The sequence below is a fragment of the Bombina bombina genome, chromosome 7 (assembly GCF_027579735.1).
Source record: "Bombina bombina isolate aBomBom1 chromosome 7, aBomBom1.pri, whole genome shotgun sequence".
Classification (NCBI taxonomy): Eukaryota; Metazoa; Chordata; class Amphibia; order Anura; family Bombinatoridae; genus Bombina; species Bombina bombina.
This window is the reverse complement of record NC_069505.1, coordinates 180,968,015-180,986,942: the sequence shown is the minus strand read 5'-3', so window position 1 is coordinate 180,986,942 and position 18,928 is coordinate 180,968,015. Positions and strand designations below refer to the sequence as shown.

At 37.8% G+C, this 18,928-nt stretch overlaps 1 protein-coding gene across 1 annotated transcript in view; it reads right to left on the bottom strand.

Moving 5' to 3' along the window:
* The window catches only part of VWCE (von Willebrand factor C and EGF domains), a 282,410-nt gene that overhangs the window by 146,006 nt on the left and 117,476 nt on the right, over window positions 1-18,928 (bottom strand). The window contains exons 11-14 of the mRNA XM_053720451.1: window positions 4,473-4,592; window positions 967-1,403; window positions 791-881; window positions 636-718 (exon numbers count right to left, since the gene is read on the bottom strand). Of these exons, the coding sequence (XP_053576426.1) occupies window positions 636-718; window positions 791-881; window positions 967-1,403; window positions 4,473-4,592 (731 nt within the window). The remainder of the gene's footprint in view (window positions 1-635; window positions 719-790; window positions 882-966; window positions 1,404-4,472; window positions 4,593-18,928) is intronic.

The following is an 18,928-nucleotide window of genomic DNA, read 5'->3' as shown; positions in this document are numbered from 1 at the left end:
CTGGCCTTCTCCTCTCTCATGCTGTGCCCAATCAAAGGCCAGTGTATATGAGATCATGCACTTATTTAAACTATCACTGCATGGCATGTTACAAGGCAAAAAACTAAAGCATTCTTATGTATGCACTCCAATCTCCTAAAGGTTGAAGAGGATATAGTGTATAGCAAAGTAAATATTGTATGAACATGGCATTTTTATTATGCTCAGTTATTTCTAAATTGACCTCAGTTGTCTATTTAAAGGAACATTAAACACTTTGAGATGGTAATATAAAATGATAAATCATATATATATAAAAAAAACTCTGCAATAAACGTTAATTATTTATTTTGTCCCCCTTTCCTGCAATTTCATTCTGAAATTGTGAGCTTTTCAGTTCCTGTTAGAAATGGAAGTGCAGAGCACTGTTTTATTGAAACTTTACATGTATTTTGTCAATATTTAAACAGCTAATGAAACTTTAAAAATACATCTACATGTTATTCTCAGACTAATCTTTTCTTTGAATGCATCATTCTATCTAGCATTTATTTAGTGTTTAATGTCTTCCCTTTTGTAAACTCATTTAAAACCTTAGACAGGCAGTTTTTAATTGTTTCATTTTCAGACATTTTTGGAGATTAGACATTGCTTACCAAACAGACGCAAATGGTACAATTATCTGGGGATTGAGGAAACAGTTCTCCATCTGCCCTTGACACCCCCTCAAAGAGGCATCCTGCAAAAGATCGTTAGAAAGTTACATTTGACAGCAAACGGAATCCTCCCAGCAGGTGTCTACCGCACTCACCATCACATGATGGGCAGCAGCTGTTTGGATGTAGGTCAGGATGGGAACAATTGGAGTTGCATATCCTCCTTTCACACAGCACTTTGCCTTCCTAAGACAGAGCCATATTAGAATGAACAGTATCTGCAACGCAACAAACAAGGTGAGAGATCTTTATTTCAAGTTGTAGAACTTACCTGGCAAGTGCAGTTTAAGCATCCTGATTCGGTCCAATAGCTACCACTTATTTGCAGTTCATTATTATGCCAACAGGGGGAGCTTAAGGGATGTGTGTGTGGGATAGTGGGAGTGCCAGGATGGATTAAAATGTCTTCCTTCATTTGCATATGGGAAATCCCTGAGGCTATTTGTGCTAAAGGATAATGGCTTGTTTTGAGGTATTGAGGAGGTGGTAAAGAATCAAGATCTGGTAAAGTGCTCTGTGGAGCTGAGGTAGACATTGTGGTCATTTCTTGGGACAACATGGGAGTTGTTGAAGAAATCTGAGAGGTACTGATGGTTGGTCTCCTGGAGCTTATATGAACCAATGATGTTGACTTCAGAAGAGCCAAGTCTCCATAAGTTGTTTGTGGAACCTGAGGAAGGCTGACCGTTTGTTCCTCAAGTGGAATCTCTGTAAAACACAAACAAATAAATTCAGTACTTTATACAACAAATAAAGAATGCAGAAATTAAAGGGCCATTAACATTAATTTATATATCTATTGTGAATATCTAAACTAAAATACTGTCATTTTCTTAGCAAAATTTATATTGTTTCACAGTCCAGGAACATACACCTTAAAAATGGATATCTGCTGCAGAAATAGTAGGTTTCTTTAAAATTGAATAATAATTTCTTCTAAGTGAAGAACAATGCTATTTAAACTTTAATATTTGTATGTGTGTATGTATATATGTGTAAGTATGTGCATGTATGTACTATATGTGTGCAAATACTTACATACACATTCATACACATACATGCACATACTGTATATACATGCACACATACAAATACATACAGATACATACACCCTTCCCTATCAAACACCTTGTCATATACCATATCCCTTTTAAGGACATTTCATACAAAAATAAACATACATTTTGGCCAAGATCACGAGTGGAACGCAAAATTGCGCTTTTGTGATTTTGTGCTCCACTCAGTAATACTGGTGCACACAAATGTATTTCAAGTTAAGCGCAATGCAACCGCAAGGTTGCATAGAAGCTTTGCACTCATAAGAACGCAAAGCAATCATAGGCTTCAATGGGAGGTTCGTTCTGATGCTGATAGGAAGAACCTAGCGCAGCGCAGGGGGTAAGTCACGCAGAATTGGGTAGAAAATTTTAAATATACATGCATATGAATATATACTTGTATATTTATGTGTTTAAATGTGTATATACCGTGCCGTTTTTTTCTAACATCGCACATCCCCTCACTTTAACCCCTTATAACGGCTTAGTGCAGTTTTTTTTTCTCAATACAAATAAAGATGCTCATAATGTTAGTTTGTTTTTTAGAAAAGGGACTGTACTCTTTATTATGGGGGCAATTGGGGAATATTTTGTTAATTAAGCAGAGTTCTGACCTCTGGTTAATTGCACTTTGCGGAAAGTGCTATCATGAGCTTGTGGTAGCATTAACCAGCCACTTGTAATGGCTGATTGTTTAATGTGCGCCGGTAAATGTGCAGGTTTTCTCTTTAAGGGCGCATGTTAAATTAGAGCTTCAATTGTAATCTATCCCTTTATATTTAACTAGTACTAAAGCCCGTTCACACGGCCATTTTTTGCAGTACAGCGGTCCCACCCCTTACTCTTTCTCTCCCCCTCTCTTTTGCGCTCTCTCACCCTCTCTTTTGCGCTCTCTCGCGTTCCACCTCTCTTTTGCTCTCTCTCTCCCCCTCTCTTTTGCTCTCTCCCCACTATCTTCTGCGCTCTCTCCCCCTCTCTTTTGTGCTCTTCCCCTCTCTTTTGCGCTCTCTCCCCCTCTCTTTTGCGCTCTCTCTCGCTCCACCTTTCTTTTGCTCTCTCTCTCCCCCCTCTCTTTTGCTCCCTCTCTCCCCCTCTCTTTTGCTCTCTCTCCCCCTCTCTTTTGTGCTCTCTCCCCCTCTCTTTTGCGCTCTCTCACCCTCTCTTTTGCGCTCTCTCGCGTTCCACCTCTCTTTTGCTCTCTCTCTCCCCCTCTCTTTTGCTCTCTCCCCACTATCTTCTGCGCTCTCTCCCCCTCTCTTTTGTGCTCTTCCCCTCTCTTTTGCGCTCTCTCCCCCTCTCTTTTGCGCTCTCTCTCGCTCCACCTTTCTTTTGCTCTCTCTCTCCCCCCTCTCTTTTGCTCCCTCTCTCCCCCTCTCTTTTGCTCTCTCTCCCCCTCTCTTTTGTGCTCTCTCCCCCTCTCTTTTGTGCTCTCTCCCCCCTCTCTTTTACGCTCTCTCTCTCCCCCTCTCTTTTGCATTCTCTCTCTCTTTTGTGCTCTCTCTCCCCTCTCTTTTATGCTCTCTCTCTCCCCTCTCTTTTGTGCTCTCTCTCTCCCCCTCTCTTTTGTGCTCACTCTCTCCCCCCCTCTCTTTTGTGCTCTCTCCCCCCCTCTCTTTTGTGCTCTCTCTCCCCCCTCACTTTTGCTCTGTATCGCTCTCCTTTATTTTGCTCGCTCTCTCCACCTCCCTCTCTTTTGCTCTTTCTCTCCATCCCTCTCTTTTGCTCTCTCTCTCTCCCCCCTCTCTTTTGCTCTCTCTCTCTCTCCCCCTCTCTTTTGTTCTGTTTCTCTCCCCACTCTATTGCTCTCTCTCTCCATCCCTCTCTTTTGCTCTCTCTCTCCCCCTCTCTATTGCTCTCTCTCCCCCTCTCTTTTGCTCTCTCTCCCCCTCTCTTTTTCTCTCTCTTCCCCTCTCTATTGCTCTCTCTCCCCCCCTCTCTTTTGCATACTCTCCCCCTCTCTTTTTCTTTCTCTTCCCTCTATTTTGCTCTTTCCCCTCTCTTTTGCTCTTTCCCCTCTATTTTGCTCTCTCTCCCCCTCTCTTCTGCACTTTCCCCTCTCTTCTGCTCTTCCCCCTCTCTTTAGCTCTTTTCGATCTCTTTTTGTCTTTCCCCTTCTCTTTCTATTTCTCTCCCTTCGCTTGCACCGACCGTGCCCGGCCACGCCCCCACCATGTCCAGCCACGCCCCGACCATGTCGGACGTGCCCGACCACGCCCACGTTCCCGCCCGGCCACACCCACTTTTGCCTCAAACAGCATGTCAGGTAAGGCCAGGTGTGTTTTTTACTCGTGCTGTCTCTACTGCGCATGACAGCTTCGGACAAACACACTTGGCCTTTTATATTATAGGATATCTGTAAATATGTTTTATTATACTTTTTATTCTAACACTAACACTTTACTTCAGGTCTCCAGCTGAGCTAACTTTTTTTTAGCCCTATTATGTGCTGCACTCGTACACAACACATAACTCACAACTTGTAAATTAAGCGATGTTAAGCACAACCACTATAGCAATTGAAAGCATAGGGCGTACTAAACATTCTCTGGTTATTCTGTTTCACCCTGTAATACCATACTGCGCTCTATTCGTAGCGAGGAACTGCAATATTGATTTTCGCTCCACGTGTTATCTGGGTCTTTATGGCGAAGTTTATTTTGTCTTTAGTGTACATTTGATTAAGTGAGGGGACTAGATCGTCATGAGAGAAGAACTTTACCTGAGCAGCCGGATATAGTTGCCAGAAACCCAGGTGCGCACGTGCAGTAGTACGATCCCATTGTATTCACACAGCTCCCTAAAACGCACAGTGTAGTGCTCTCCAGACATTCATCAATATCTGAAAGAAAAACACCATAAGATTGATTTCAGCGTCACAAATAAACATTTCTCCTTGTTTTGCTCTAGGCAATAATATTGCATCTCCAATTAAAAAAACAAATATAGGAGTGTCCTTTGTTCTATATAATCACATAAGCTATGAGCTATCTCGTATACAATAGTACGTTGTATAAAATAGTTATCACAATATTAAAGAAACATGAAACACTCATTTTTTATTTCATGATTCAGACAGAAAATACAAATGTAAACAACGTTCCCATTTACTTCTATTATCAAATGTGCTTCATTCTCTTGGTATCCTTTGTTGAAGCCTCTGCAATTCACTAATGGGAGACAAGAGGAATATGTGTGCAGCTGCAAATCAGCAGCTAGCTTCCAGTAATGCATTGCTGCTCCTGAGCCTACCTAGTTATGCTTTTCAACAAAGGTTACCAAGAGAATGAAGCAAATTAAATAATAGAGGTAAATTGGAAAGTTGTTTAACCCTTTGAATGCTAAGCACTTTCTCACCTGGGTGCTAAGCACATTTGACGCTTTTTCTTTTTCTTTTCAGAAACCCAAGACTTATACTGTTAGAAAGGTTAGGCGATCATGAAACTGTAATTTTGATTTTACTGTCCATTTAAATGGGCAGCCTACTTGAATTTTTGTATTGTTTAAGAAGATAGATAATGCCTTTATTACCCATTCCCCAGTTTTGCATAACCACCACAGTTATATTAATACACTTTTTACCTCTGTGATTACCTTGTATCTAAGTCTCTGCAGACTGCCCCTTATCTCAGTTATTTTGACAGACTTGCATTTTAGTCAATCTGTGTTGACTCCTAGGTAACTCCACGGGAGTGAGCACAATGTTGTTATCTATATAACACACATGAACTAACGCTGCCTAGCTGTGAAAAACTGTCAAAATGCATTGAGATAAGAGGCAGCCTTTAAGGGCTTAGAAATTAGCATATGAACCTACATAGGTTTAGCTTTCAACAACGAATACTAACGGCTAGATTACGAGTTTTTGACGGTAAGGCTTGCTGTGCTAACGTGCAGTTTATGCTCACCGCTCACCTACAGACAATGCTGGTATTACGGGTTTTTACAAACCCGGCGTTAGCCGCAGAAAAGTGAGCGGAGAGCAAAATTTAGCTCCACATCTCAGCTCAATACCAGCACTGCTTACGGTAGCGGTGAGCTGGCTAAACATGCTCGTGCACGATTTCCCCATAGGAATCAATGGGGCAGATTCGGCTGAAAAAAACCCTAACAGTGCACCTGCAAAAAAGCAGCGTTCAGCTCCTAACGCAGCCCCATTGATTCCTATGGGGAAATACTTTTTATGTCTACACCCTAACATGAACCCCGAGTCTAAACACCCCTAATCTAACACTTATTAACCCCTAATCTGCCGCCCCCGACATCGTCGCCGCCTGCATAATCTTATTAACCCCTAATCTGCCGCTCCGGACACCGCCGCCACCTACATTATACTTATGAACCCCTAATCTGTCGCCCCCAACATCGCCGACACCTACATTATAGTTATTAACCCCTAATCTGCCGCCCCCAATGTCGTTGCAACCTACCTACATTTATTAACCCCTAATCTGCCGCCCCCAACGTCGCCGCCACTATAATAAAGTTATTAACCCCTAAATCTAAGTCTAACACCCCCTAACTTAAATATAATTTAAATAAATCTAAATAAAATTTCTATTATTAACTACATTATTCCTATTTAAAACTAAATACTTCCTATAAAATAAACCCTAAGATAGCTACAATATAACTAATAGTTACATTGTATCTAGCTTAGGGTTTATTTTTATTTTACAGGCAACTTTGTATTTATTTTAACTAGGTACAATAGTTATTAAATAGTTATTAACTATTTAATAGCTACCTAGCTAAATTAAGTACAAAAGTACCTGTAAAATAAAACCTAACCCAAGTTACAATTACACCTAACACTACAATATAATTAAATTAGGGTGTTAGGGTTAGGGTTAGACTTAGGTTTAGGGGTTAATACATTTAATATAGTGGCGGCGACGTTGGGGGCGGCAGATTAGGGGTTAATAAATGTAGGTAGGTGTCGGCAATGTTAGGGACAGCAGATTAGGGGTTAATAAAATAAAATAATAAGTGTTTGCGAGGCGGAAGTGCAGCGGTTTAAGGGTTAATATATTTATTAAAGTGGCGGTGATGTCCGGTCGACAGATTAGGGGTTAAAAATGTTATTTAAGTGTTTGCGATGTGAGGGGGGGGGCTCGGTTTAGGGGTTAATAGGTAGTTTATGGGTGTTAGTGCACTTTTTAGCCCTTTAGTTAAGAGTTTTATGTTAGCCCATAAAACTCTTAACTACTGACTTTTAAATGCGGTAACAGTCTTGACAGGAGAGGCTGTACCGCTCACTTTTTCCAAGACTCGTAATACCGGCATTAGGAAAATCCTATTGAAAAGATAGGATACGCAATTGACATAAGTGGATTTGCGGTATGTTCGAGTCACGGAAAAAAAGTGAGCGGTACACCTGTACCTGCAGGACTCGTAATACCAGCGGGCGTTAAAAAGCAGCGTTGGGACCTCTCAGCGCTGCTTTTTTAAGGCTAATACCACAATGTCTTTCTTGGATAAGTATTTCAGTAACATATACCTTTCTAACAAAGGTGTGCCAAAAACAGTAATATAAATATATACAGTATATATATATATATATATATATATATTATCAGAAAGAGTTTTTTTTTAATTATATTGTTACATTTCTATAATATTTCTTGCTATCAATTTCCTCAAAATCAGATTCTTAGCAATTATAGGGTTTAAAAACACATAAACTAATCTATATTCTACCCCATATACATACAATTTTTTTTTAATATAAATCTTCAAACATAGGAATCCATTTATCATTTGCCGAACAGGCAAGGTTCCCTCCTGGGAACCTGTCCTCCTGGCATTACAGGCCAATCACGAGCGAGCAGGTGCTGTCAATCATCAGGTACAGCATGACTAAGGGGTTAATCCATGAAACGTCACTTGTTTTTATGTTTGAATAAAGATTTATTTTCTTAAAACGTGCTGTGGACAATCTATGTATATTGGCACTTGGAGGGGTTTGGCAGTATACCCCAGTCTACACGAGCACCTTTACAGTAGTGCTGGCCCATACCTTGGCTTCTGAATCTTCAGATTGGATCAGGGTAATTTAACCACCACATTTGAGGAGGTGGAGAGGTTAAGTAGCTGTGGACCAAAGCTACTTAACTTGCGTTTCATGCTCACTTGTGCAAGCCTAAAGCACTGAGACCCAAAGCTGCATCCACAGCTTAATAAATGGTGCCAATACTATTATATTGACAATATAATTAAAACAAAATTTAACTTTATACCAAAAATTACAAATACCAGAAATTATGTAGATAATTAGCCTTATATAAACCACATTTTAAGCATCTAAAATTTCTCTCTTCTTTATTCCATTTTGACTGTAATTCAGGTGTTAAATACATAACTTTTTTTCTACCCTCCTAACTTAACAATTAATTGCTCATTTACCTGACACATACTGTACAATAGTTGTAATGAGTTTACTAATCTACTAATTCCCCTGTCAAATTTACATTCAACAAATCTTTATACAAATGTCTTAATGAAAATATATTGTTGTTTACATAACTTTTTTATTCCATGTAGCGGGTGACAGTCCCAATCTACACAGTATTGTCAAATTAATTCAGTAATATAATGACGAATTTGTATTCGAAATATTGAAAAACATTTTGTATATTAATATTTATATTAAAAATTGCTTTCAAGCAGAATGGATTAATAAGGTTTGTTTCTATATCTAATAAAGTGAAATGATCCGTATCTAATAGCTAGAATATAATACATTTACTTAGAGAAATTATAAAGATCCACATTAGGTGAAGAAACGCCCAATTGATTCCTAGCGAAATATATTTTTTTATTCCCCTTAAAAATTATTGAAAAATATATTTATTTGGATTACATTTTTTTAAAAGGGCAAGGGAATATATTGCATAGGGTAGGGTATCTTGGAAATATGATAATTTTAATCAAGTTGATGTTGGCAGTTAAATATATAGGTAAAACCTCCCAAGAATCTAACTCTTCTTTAATTTTACTAATCAAGGGATGGAAATTTAATTCATACCATTTGTCGAGTTGAGCAGAAATTTTAATCCGAAAATATGTCATTGCTTCTTTAACTTCTTTAAAGGTGCTGGAGCCACATTTTTATAAATTCATAAAAATTTTGAATTATGATTTTAAAAAATGTTTGTATTCCATAGAAATATCAATACATTTTCAACAATCATACTTTATTCTCTGTTTTTTATTAAATACCTTCCAAACAATCACTTAAAGCTATTACCAAATGTTCTATAGCAAAACTAAACAGAAGTGGAAATAAGGGTCAACCTAGTCGTGCACCTCTATATAATTCAAAACATGGGGTTTAGTTAGATTCATTATTAATGATGGTATAGGGTTCAGATACAATTATTAAATTAAGTTAACTATGTGATCTTTAAAGCCAGACTGCATCTAATAAAAAAATGCCATATCTTCTAATATCACAATCTATTTAATTTGTAATTTTACACTGTAATAAAATAAAATTAAGAAAATCTTCCGCAAGTTTTTAATCAATGTTCTTCCATTCGTAAAGCCTGCCTGATCTTAATGAATAATGTCTCCTATTACACTTTAAATTCTGCCAACATTTTTTTAATATGTTAGTCTATTGTTAATAGGTATTTTCCACCTTTAACAATAAGGTAATTCTCAAAAATATTCTAAAATTAATTTTTAGGCATGGGATTAACTTTAGATTCTGCATTTGTTTGCAAAACAAATGCCTAATATATCCGGCTCCAAAAATATCAAAATGCTGTGGCCTGCAGCCATATTAGGCATTCGTTTTGTAAACAAATGCTGAATCCAAATTTTCTCCCATGTTTAGTATTTTTCATCATACATATAGCGATTATATAATTTTGTTAAACTTGATTACCTAAACTGTAATAATTTTGTACTGAAGGATTATCAGGCCCAGCTGCTTTATTACTATTTTTTTAATTATAATGAATTTATCTGAGATCATTTAATTTTCTTCCAAAAAAATTTTTTGTTTTAAAAATGTTTCTCTATTTTTGAATAAATAATCAGCATATTTTGCATATTTATTTAATTTATACCTAAAACGACTTACGTAAACTTCGTAAACCCTTTTTTCTATGGGACTTCCATAGCGCCGGTATTACGAGTCTGTCATGGGAGGCCAAAAAGTGAGTGGTACACCCTCTATCTCCAAGATCCGTAACGCATTTTAAAGTCAGTAGTTATGAGTTTTACACTACAACGCCGTAGCATAAAACTCATAACTAAAGTGCTAAAAAGTACACTAACACCCATAAACTACCTATTAACCCATAAACTACCTATTAACCCCTCCCACATTGCAAACACTATAATAACATTTTCAACCCATAATCTGCCGCTCCGGGCATCACCGCCACTAGAATAAACATATTAACCCCTAAACCACCGCACTCCCGCCTCGCAAATACTAGTTAAATATTATTAACCCCTAATCTGCCGCCCCTAATATCGCCGCCACCTACATTATTCTTATTAACCCCTAATCTGCCGCTCCGGACACCGCCGCCACCTACATTATACTTATTAACCCCAATCTGCTGCCCCCAATATCGCAGACACCTACATTATATTTATTAACCCCTAATCTGCCGCCCCCAATGTTTCCACAACCTACCTACACTTATTAACCCCTAATCTGCCGCCCCCAACGTCGCCGCCATTATACTAAATGTATTAACCCCTAAACCTAAGTCTAACCCTAACCCTAACACCCCCTAACTTAAATATAATTACAATAAATCTAAATAAATATTAATATTATGACCTAAATAATTCCTATTGAAAACTAAATACTTATAACTAATAGTTACATTGTAGCTATTTTAGGGTTTATTTTTATTTTACATCCAAGTTTGTATTTATTTTAACTAGGTAGAATAGTTACTAAATAGTCATTAACTATAAATAACTACCTAGCTAAAATAAATACAAATACAAATGTACCTGTAAAATAAAACCTAACCTAAGTTACAATAACACCTAACACTACACTACAATTAAATAAATTAACTAAATTAAAAACAATTAAATAAATTAAATTAAATTAGCTAAATTACAAAAAAACAAACACTAAATTACAGAAAATAAAAAACAAATTACAGATCTTTAAACTAATTACACCTAATCTAATAGCCCTATCAAAATAAAAAAAAATCCCCCCAAAATAAAAAAACCCTAGCCTAAACTAAACTATCAATAGCCCTTAAAAGGGCCTTTTGCGGGGCATTGCCCCAAAGTAATCAGCTCTTTTACCTGTAAAAAAAATACATACAACCCCCCCAACAGTAAAACCCACCACCCACACAACCCACCCCCAAAATAAAATACTAACTAAAAAAACCTAAGCTCCCCATTGCCCTGAAAAGGGCATTTGGTTGGGCATTGCCCTTAAAAGGGCATTTAGCTCTATTGCAGCCCAAATCCCTAACTTAAAAAATAAACCCACCCAATACACCCTTAAAAAAACCTAACACTAACCTCCTGAAGATCGACTTACAGTTCTGAAGACCGGACATCCATCCTCAAGGAAGCGGCAGAAGTCTTCATCCAACTGGGCCGAAGTCCTCAACGAAGCCGGGAGAAGTCTTCATCCAAGCCAGGCGAAGTGGTCCTCCAGACGAGCAGAAGTCTTCATCCATCCGACGCGGAGCGTGTCCATCTTCAAGACATCCAACGCGGAGCATCCTCTTCATCCAGAGTCTTCTTACTGAATGACGGTTCCTTTAAATGACGTCATCCAAGATGGTGTCCCTTAGATTCCGATTGGCTGATAGAATTCTATCGGAATTAAGGTAAAAAAAATCCTATTGGCTGATGTTCAATCCTATTGGCTGATCCAATCAGCCAATAGGATTGAGCTTTCATTCTATTGGCTGATTGGAACAGTGCGGTATGGAGCAAAATTTTGCTCTACGCTCACTTCTTGCCTTTTAACGCCAGGTTTGTAAAAACCCGTAATACCAGCGCTGCAGGTAAGTGAGCAGTGAGAAAAAACTTCTCATTAGCACCGCATAGCACCTAACGCAAAACTTGTAATCTGGCTGATAGAAAATATATTTTAAGATAGAACCCTAGTTTTTAAATGCATCTTAATTTAAATCGCTGCATGGTCAGGCAATGCAATTAATTAATTATTGAGTCTGAAACCCAGAACAAATCTATTCTAAAAATGAATTATGAGCTTTTGAGAAACAAGTATATTCCAGCTTCTCTGTATTTATAACACTCCAAAAATCTTTAACTCTTAGTATATAAAATAAAGATCTAAAGGGGTACATACCTCCACATGTGGTGGACATGCCCCCAAATTAGAATTATTTGGGAAAAACTCCAGGAACTTATAAATAGGTTACTCCAAGAGCATATCACTTTGACTCCAGCACATGCACTCCTGAACTATAGATTTACACAATATAATAAGGTCATAAATACATTTATTAAGATTCTATGTACAGCAACCAGAATCTGTATAGCCAGGCACTGGAAAATAGGGGCCCCCGAGTGGCAGGAGATAATGGGCAAGATAGAGCATTTATATACTATGTCGGAAATATCGGCCTCTATACAAGGTGATAGGGAACAGTTCACCAAAATATGGTTTTACTGGATAATGAATGAGAAAGAATAAGACTATATGTATCATGCTACAATAAGCCATATTATATATAAGGCAAACAAGGGTACTCTTAATTAAAAATAAGGCGGGAGTTTGGGACCACACCTTCTTCGGTATACTAGACTCAACTCTTAGATGTTATCTCTTTACAGGAACTATCAGAGCCTAGACAAAAAATGATCAGAGCAAAAAGATGCTCACCACTAGTACCACAGTTATGAAGTTAGTTTGTAGTTGTTGTTGTTGTTTTTTTTTTTTTTTTTTTCTGTTTTCTGTTTTAGGTTTTTCTTTCTCTCTTGTACCCCTTGTTTCTTTTTGTTTGCTCTCTTTTATGTTATGGGGAATATATTATTATTACTTTATAAGAATGTATAAAATGGGCAAAGCGTATATACAGAGATATGCTAGATAATGTCAGTCACTTCTATCCCACAAGTACCGGTGTGGTACAGGACAGGGGGCATCTAAAGGAATGTAAGCTTCTACAAATTGTAATTTTGAGTATTATAGATGTCATATCTGATTAACCATTGGTTGTACTGTCTTTCAATGATTGTAGCCCACAATAAAAATTTATTTCAACTAAAATAAAGATCTAAATAGTCTGAATTATTTCTTCTTAATTATTACATTATTTTTAAATTTCAACTTGAAATTGAGTCTATCAATATATATAATTACCATATTAAAATCACCTACTACAATCAAACAGGCATCCTTATATAACATCAATGATTTTGAATATAACTCCAAAAATTCCAGTCCCATTTATTTGGTGATTATAAGTTACAAATACTGTAACAAAGAGTTTGGGCTCCATTTATCAAGCAGTGGAAGCTCCTTTGGAGATCTTGCGGGGTGGAGTCTGCTTGCTACATGTTAAGAAGTGGCGGTCATAAGACCTTAACTCTGAGGTGGCGCTGTTCAAACCCCTGGGAACATACTCTTTCGGGGGTGATTAACAGTCCCTGCTTGTGAGCTAGCAGATGTGGCACTGCACAAGAAAACATTTGTGCAATGTTAAATGTGGGCAGCAAACGTAAAGAGTTCACTGCTTACTCGCCGCCATCCTGGACGGGCGGGACATCAAGTATATAACCCTGTCCATCTGTTATTTGATTGTCCCCAGTCCCTGCTTTTAGAATAATATAATGTTCATCATTATCAAGCTCTTTAGCTAAAATACTATATTGGAGTGATTTTTTTTCAATAAAATTGCTACCCCCTTTTGATTGCGGAACAATGTGTAAATATAATTTCTTTAGCCAAGTATTTTTTTTTTATTCAAAGTCATACAGATAAGTTTCTTGATTTAAGGCAATATCAGTATTTAAATATTTAAAATGTTTGAGATTAGCTTTACTTTAATAGCAAAAATAAACTATCTTAATCATTATGCTTTCATTAAAATGTTAAAATAAATAAAAGGAAAGAAATATCTTCACATGGGGTGAAGGGCTAAAAAAACGTTATATTGAAATTTAAGAAAAATACAAAACATGCAGAAAAAACAAGGGTGATTCTCCTGACGCGTTTCACACTGAACTCAGCGCTTAATCATAGGCGAGTACTAGTAACTTACAATGCCCTTAAATACTGCCTATAGCCAATCACAGTTACAGTGAATCATGTCCGCCCGACATTGCTAAATGCTGACAGCATAAATTGTCTGCATTTATCATTGCACAAACATTTCTTGTGAAATGCTTGTGCAATGCTGCCACCTGCACATTCCAGGCCAATCGGCCGCTAGCAGGTGGTGTCAATCATACCGATCGGATCAGTTCAGGATGATTGCAATCCGTCACCTCAGAGATGGCGGACGAGTTAAGGAGCAGCAGTCTTATGACTGCCGCTTCTTAACTTACATTTCCAGCGAGCCGGAAACTTCGGGGGTAGATTGCAGCATCCGCTGCTTGGTAAATCTACCCCCTAAATCTCTTATTTTTCAAAAGTCTTCCAGGGTTCTATATTTATCTAGAAAACCAATAAATTTCATGATCATGGTCTGGTTGTTAACACGCTGCTGTATTATATCTTTTATACCAAAAATCCACACCACCACAGAGGACGCAGAAAAACACTACAAAACTAAACCAGTCTCTCTCAGCGCATTTCTTTTGTATGTTTAGATAATATCTATATTTAGTCTCTGTTCTTTAAACTCATTTAATCTAAATGGGAATCTTTTAATCTTGGATGTGTAATATTCTTTATAAATGTTCAGACACAAATTGCATTAACGTATAACTACTTCTGGAAGATCTATCAGTCTGCGTTTTTTCCTTCTAGATTGATTCTCTAAATAAATCATTTTCATGTTTTCTGTTAAATTTTTAAATTCTTTATTGTAATATCATTAGAATTTTCTGTCCTCTGTATCTGAAACTCTATGTTCAACACCTGACAGCCTATCTGAGAACTGCTTTACTTCACTAGATGACATATCTAAACTATTTTAAACTATTTTAAATGTTGGAATTGTATTAAAAATGAAAATTAAAGGGATATGAAACACAATTTTTTCATTCATGAGTCAGATAGAGCAGCAATTCTATTATCCTATTATAATTTTCTCTTCATTGTCTTGGTGTCTTTATTTGAAAAAAGCAGGAATGTAAGCTTTTGAGCTGGCCCATTTTTGGCTCAGCACCCTGGGTTGTGCGTGCTGATTGGTGGTTACATTTACCAGCAATTGTAATATACTATGTTCTGATAACAGCTATCTGATTTGTACTGGCTGCAGGATTTAATTTTTTAGACTTTGTAAAGGATACCAACAACTAGTATGGGATTGGTTAAAACAAAACCAAAACAAACAAAACAACATAACAGAGACAAACTCATGCAGATGTACAAATACGCTAATATTATTTAGGAAGTCATTTTGAAATCCCTGCAGGGCTATAGTTAACTCATAGGGGCATATTTATTAAGCTCCGTATGGAGCTTGAAGCCCCGTGTTTCTGGCGAGACTTCAGGCTCGCCAGAAACACAAGTTATGAAGCAGCGGTCTAAAGACCACTGCTCCATAACTTGTCCGCCTGCTCTGAGGAGGCGGACAAAGATCTCCAGAAATCAACCCGATTCAATACGATTAGGTTGATTGACACCCCTTGCAGCCACGAATCTGCAGGGGGCGGCATTGCACCAGCAGTTCACAAGAACTGCTGGTGCAATGCTGAATGCAGAGAGCGTATGCTGTCCGCATTCAGCGATGTCTGTATCAGGTTTCTTGGTTATTTGAATCACAACTGCAGAGTCTAAATAAATTATTTTTGTTTCACAACTGAAGTACAGGCTATTATATCAGCATAGACTGTTTTATTCAGAGTGATTTTTATAAGTAATGGCAGTAAGTCTTTATATGGTTATATAATATCGTTATACCATATAAATATTTAGAGGCTGAAAATAAGTATTATTATTAATAACAACTTTTGACAATAATTGTGCTCAAACCCAAATGTGAGAGATAGTGTTCATTGTAGTAAGCACTGAGGCATGAGAGATGTGAGACACACAGACTGCAGCTGCTGACAGGGGCGTGACCTGCTGCGAGACACAGCACACAGAGTAATGCTTGCAGCGTGGTTATCTGAACACCGACTAGTGATTGCAATTGGTGCTGTGAGACACGCTGAGTTGTAAGGAACTGTATGGCACACTGAGATGTATGAAGCTGTGTGACGTCACATAAAGTCCGTTACTGTCCGGTATGAGAATGTATCAAAGGAAGTTCATAGAATTAAATAAAACATACGTTGCAATCAAAGTAATTTCTGAGAGACAAAGTCAATTTACATAAGTTCAAAAGGAAACATGAAATTTGTAATTAGCCGTTACTTAAGGCATCCAAGGTAAATTAGTTTTGATACAAATACCGTAGTAGTAGTTGGTAGAATCCTCCTGTTGGAAATTAGATAGCAATTCCTGTAGAGATGTGGAGTTGAATAACTTAATACTTCTTGGAATAGCAATCTTCAGGATGAATGAGACTAGTTGTTATTAGTCCCTTTGTGACCAAACTGCAGCTGGTATTTGTAAATCCAAATGTTAAAGTAGTAGAAGTAAATCTTCTTTTGATAAGTATATAGCTTATAAGAAAGAGAGCACTGGTTTCAGCAAACAATACTCAACAACTAAGCACTTGTTTGGGGCGGGGTGATGCCTTAAGTACAGGTGAGGAAGGTGAGTTGAGGCAAAAAGTAAAAGCAGGACTGGAATCCTTACAGATCCCCCCCCTCAAGCAAGCCGACCACGGGTTGGAATTTAGGTCTGTTTGGATATCGTCTATGAAAACGAGCAATAAGCTTTGGAGCATTAATGTGTGCATGAGGTTCCCAAGTATCATCCTCTGGGGCGAACCCTTTCCATCGGACCAGATACTGTAATTCCCCATTATAAAATCTTGAGTCCAAAAGATCATAAACTTCATAGACATCAGTGCCCAATTGAATAGGAGAAGGGGGTAGAAGAGGTACATCAGGTTTATCTCCCAAGTAGGGTTTCAATAATGATACATGGAAAGTTGGGTGGATGGGTAAAGAATCAGGTAGATCAAGCCTGACGGCATTTTCATTGATGATGTGTAGAATTTTGAATGGGCCAAGGAACAACCCAGCCAATTTTTTACTTGGTAAGTGCATTTTAATGTTTTTGGAAGATAACCAAACATAGTCCCCTATAGAATATTTCGGAGAAGCTCTACGACGTAAATCATAAAATTTCTTCTGAGAAGCCTGAGCTTGTTTGATGTTATCTCGTAAATGTAGGAAATTTTCAGCTATGTTTTGTGTTAGCACATCAACAGATGGTGAGTCATGTGTAGAAGTCGTTTGGATAGTGAATCTTGGATTAAAACCATAATTGGTGAAAAAGGGAGAGTAATTTGTAGTGCTGTTAATGGTATTGTTATAGGCAAATTCAGCCATGGAGAGAAAGGAAGTCCATTTATTTTGATGATATGAGCAATAGCAACGTAGATATTGCTCAAGCCACTGATTGAGTCTCTCAGTTTGGCCATTAGTCTGAGGGTGGAAGGCTGTGCTTAACCTTTGATCGATTTGGAGTGCTTTAGTGAGTGCTTTCCAGAAGCGTGAGGTGAATTGGGTTCCTCTATCAGTAGTTAAAATGGATGGTAACCCGTGGTATCGTACAATGTGGTTTAGAAATAAATATGCTGTTTCAATGGAAGTGGGTAACTTATGAAAAGGAATAAAATGTGCCATTTTAGTAAAATGATCGGTAACAACTAAAATGGTGGTTTGTCCAGAACTAGGTGGTAGATCAACTATAAAATCCATTCCCAAATGAGACCAAGGAGATTCCGGTACTTCCAAAGGAATTAAATAGCCATAGGGAGGTCTCCTTTCTGGTTTTGATACTGTACAGGTTGTACAATGTTGTATATATTCCTTTATACTGGTTTTCATCGATGGCCACCAGTAACTTCTGGAGATGAGCTCATGTGTACGTTTGATTCCTGGATGACCAATTAGTGGAGGGTCATGATGATCTTTGATTATTTTCTGTCTGAAACGTTCTGGAATATAAAGTTTAGAACCATGGAAGTAAAAACCATCCTGGAGGGTTAGGCTATCTAGTAGGGTTTGGTCTTCTGAAGAAAGATCAGATTGGTATTCCTTATCCTGTTGAGATAGGATAGCAAGGAATCGAGTAGGGGGAAGAATGCTAGTAGGAGAGTCTTCCTGTATAGGTCTTGGATCTCGTCGAGAGAGTGCATCTGCCTTCCCATTTTTTGAACCCGGCCTGTACATGATTTGGAAATTGAAACGACTAAAGTAGAGACTCCATCTCACTTGACGTCCAGATAAAGTTTTATTATTTTGTAGATATTCCAAATTCCGGTGATCCGTATAAATCACTATAGGTAGGGAGGTACCTTCAAGGAGATGTCTCCAGAATTCGAAGGCTCTTTTAATGGCTAGAAGTTCCTTGTCCCCAATGGAATAATTGATCTCTGCTGGAGTCATAATTTTTGAATAGAACCCAACTGGGTGTAGTGGTTCTGTAGGAGACTGTCTTTGGGAGAGGACAGCGCCAAGAGCATAATCTGAAGAATCCACCTCTAGGGTATATTGAAGGTTTGGATCAGGATATTTCAGAATGGGGGCAGATGAAAAGGAATTCTTTAGGAAGTTGAACGCATCATCCTGTTCTTTAGTCCACTGGAAAGAGCAATTAGCACTAGTTAATTTAGTCAGAGGTTTTGCAATTTTAGAAAAATTGCGAATGAACTTTCTGTAATAGTTACTGAAACCAAGAAACTTTTGTAGTTCTTTCCGTGTTGAAGGTGTGGGCCATGATTTTACTGCTTCCACTTTGTTATCTTGCATTTGAATCCCATTTGGGCTGATGGAGTAACCCAGGAACTCTATTTTGTTGGTGTGGAAAATACATTTTTCCAATTTGGCGTATAGCCGATGGACTTGGAGTCTTGCTAAAACCCAACTAACATGTTTGATATGTTCTTCTAGATTTGTGGAATAGATTAAAATGTC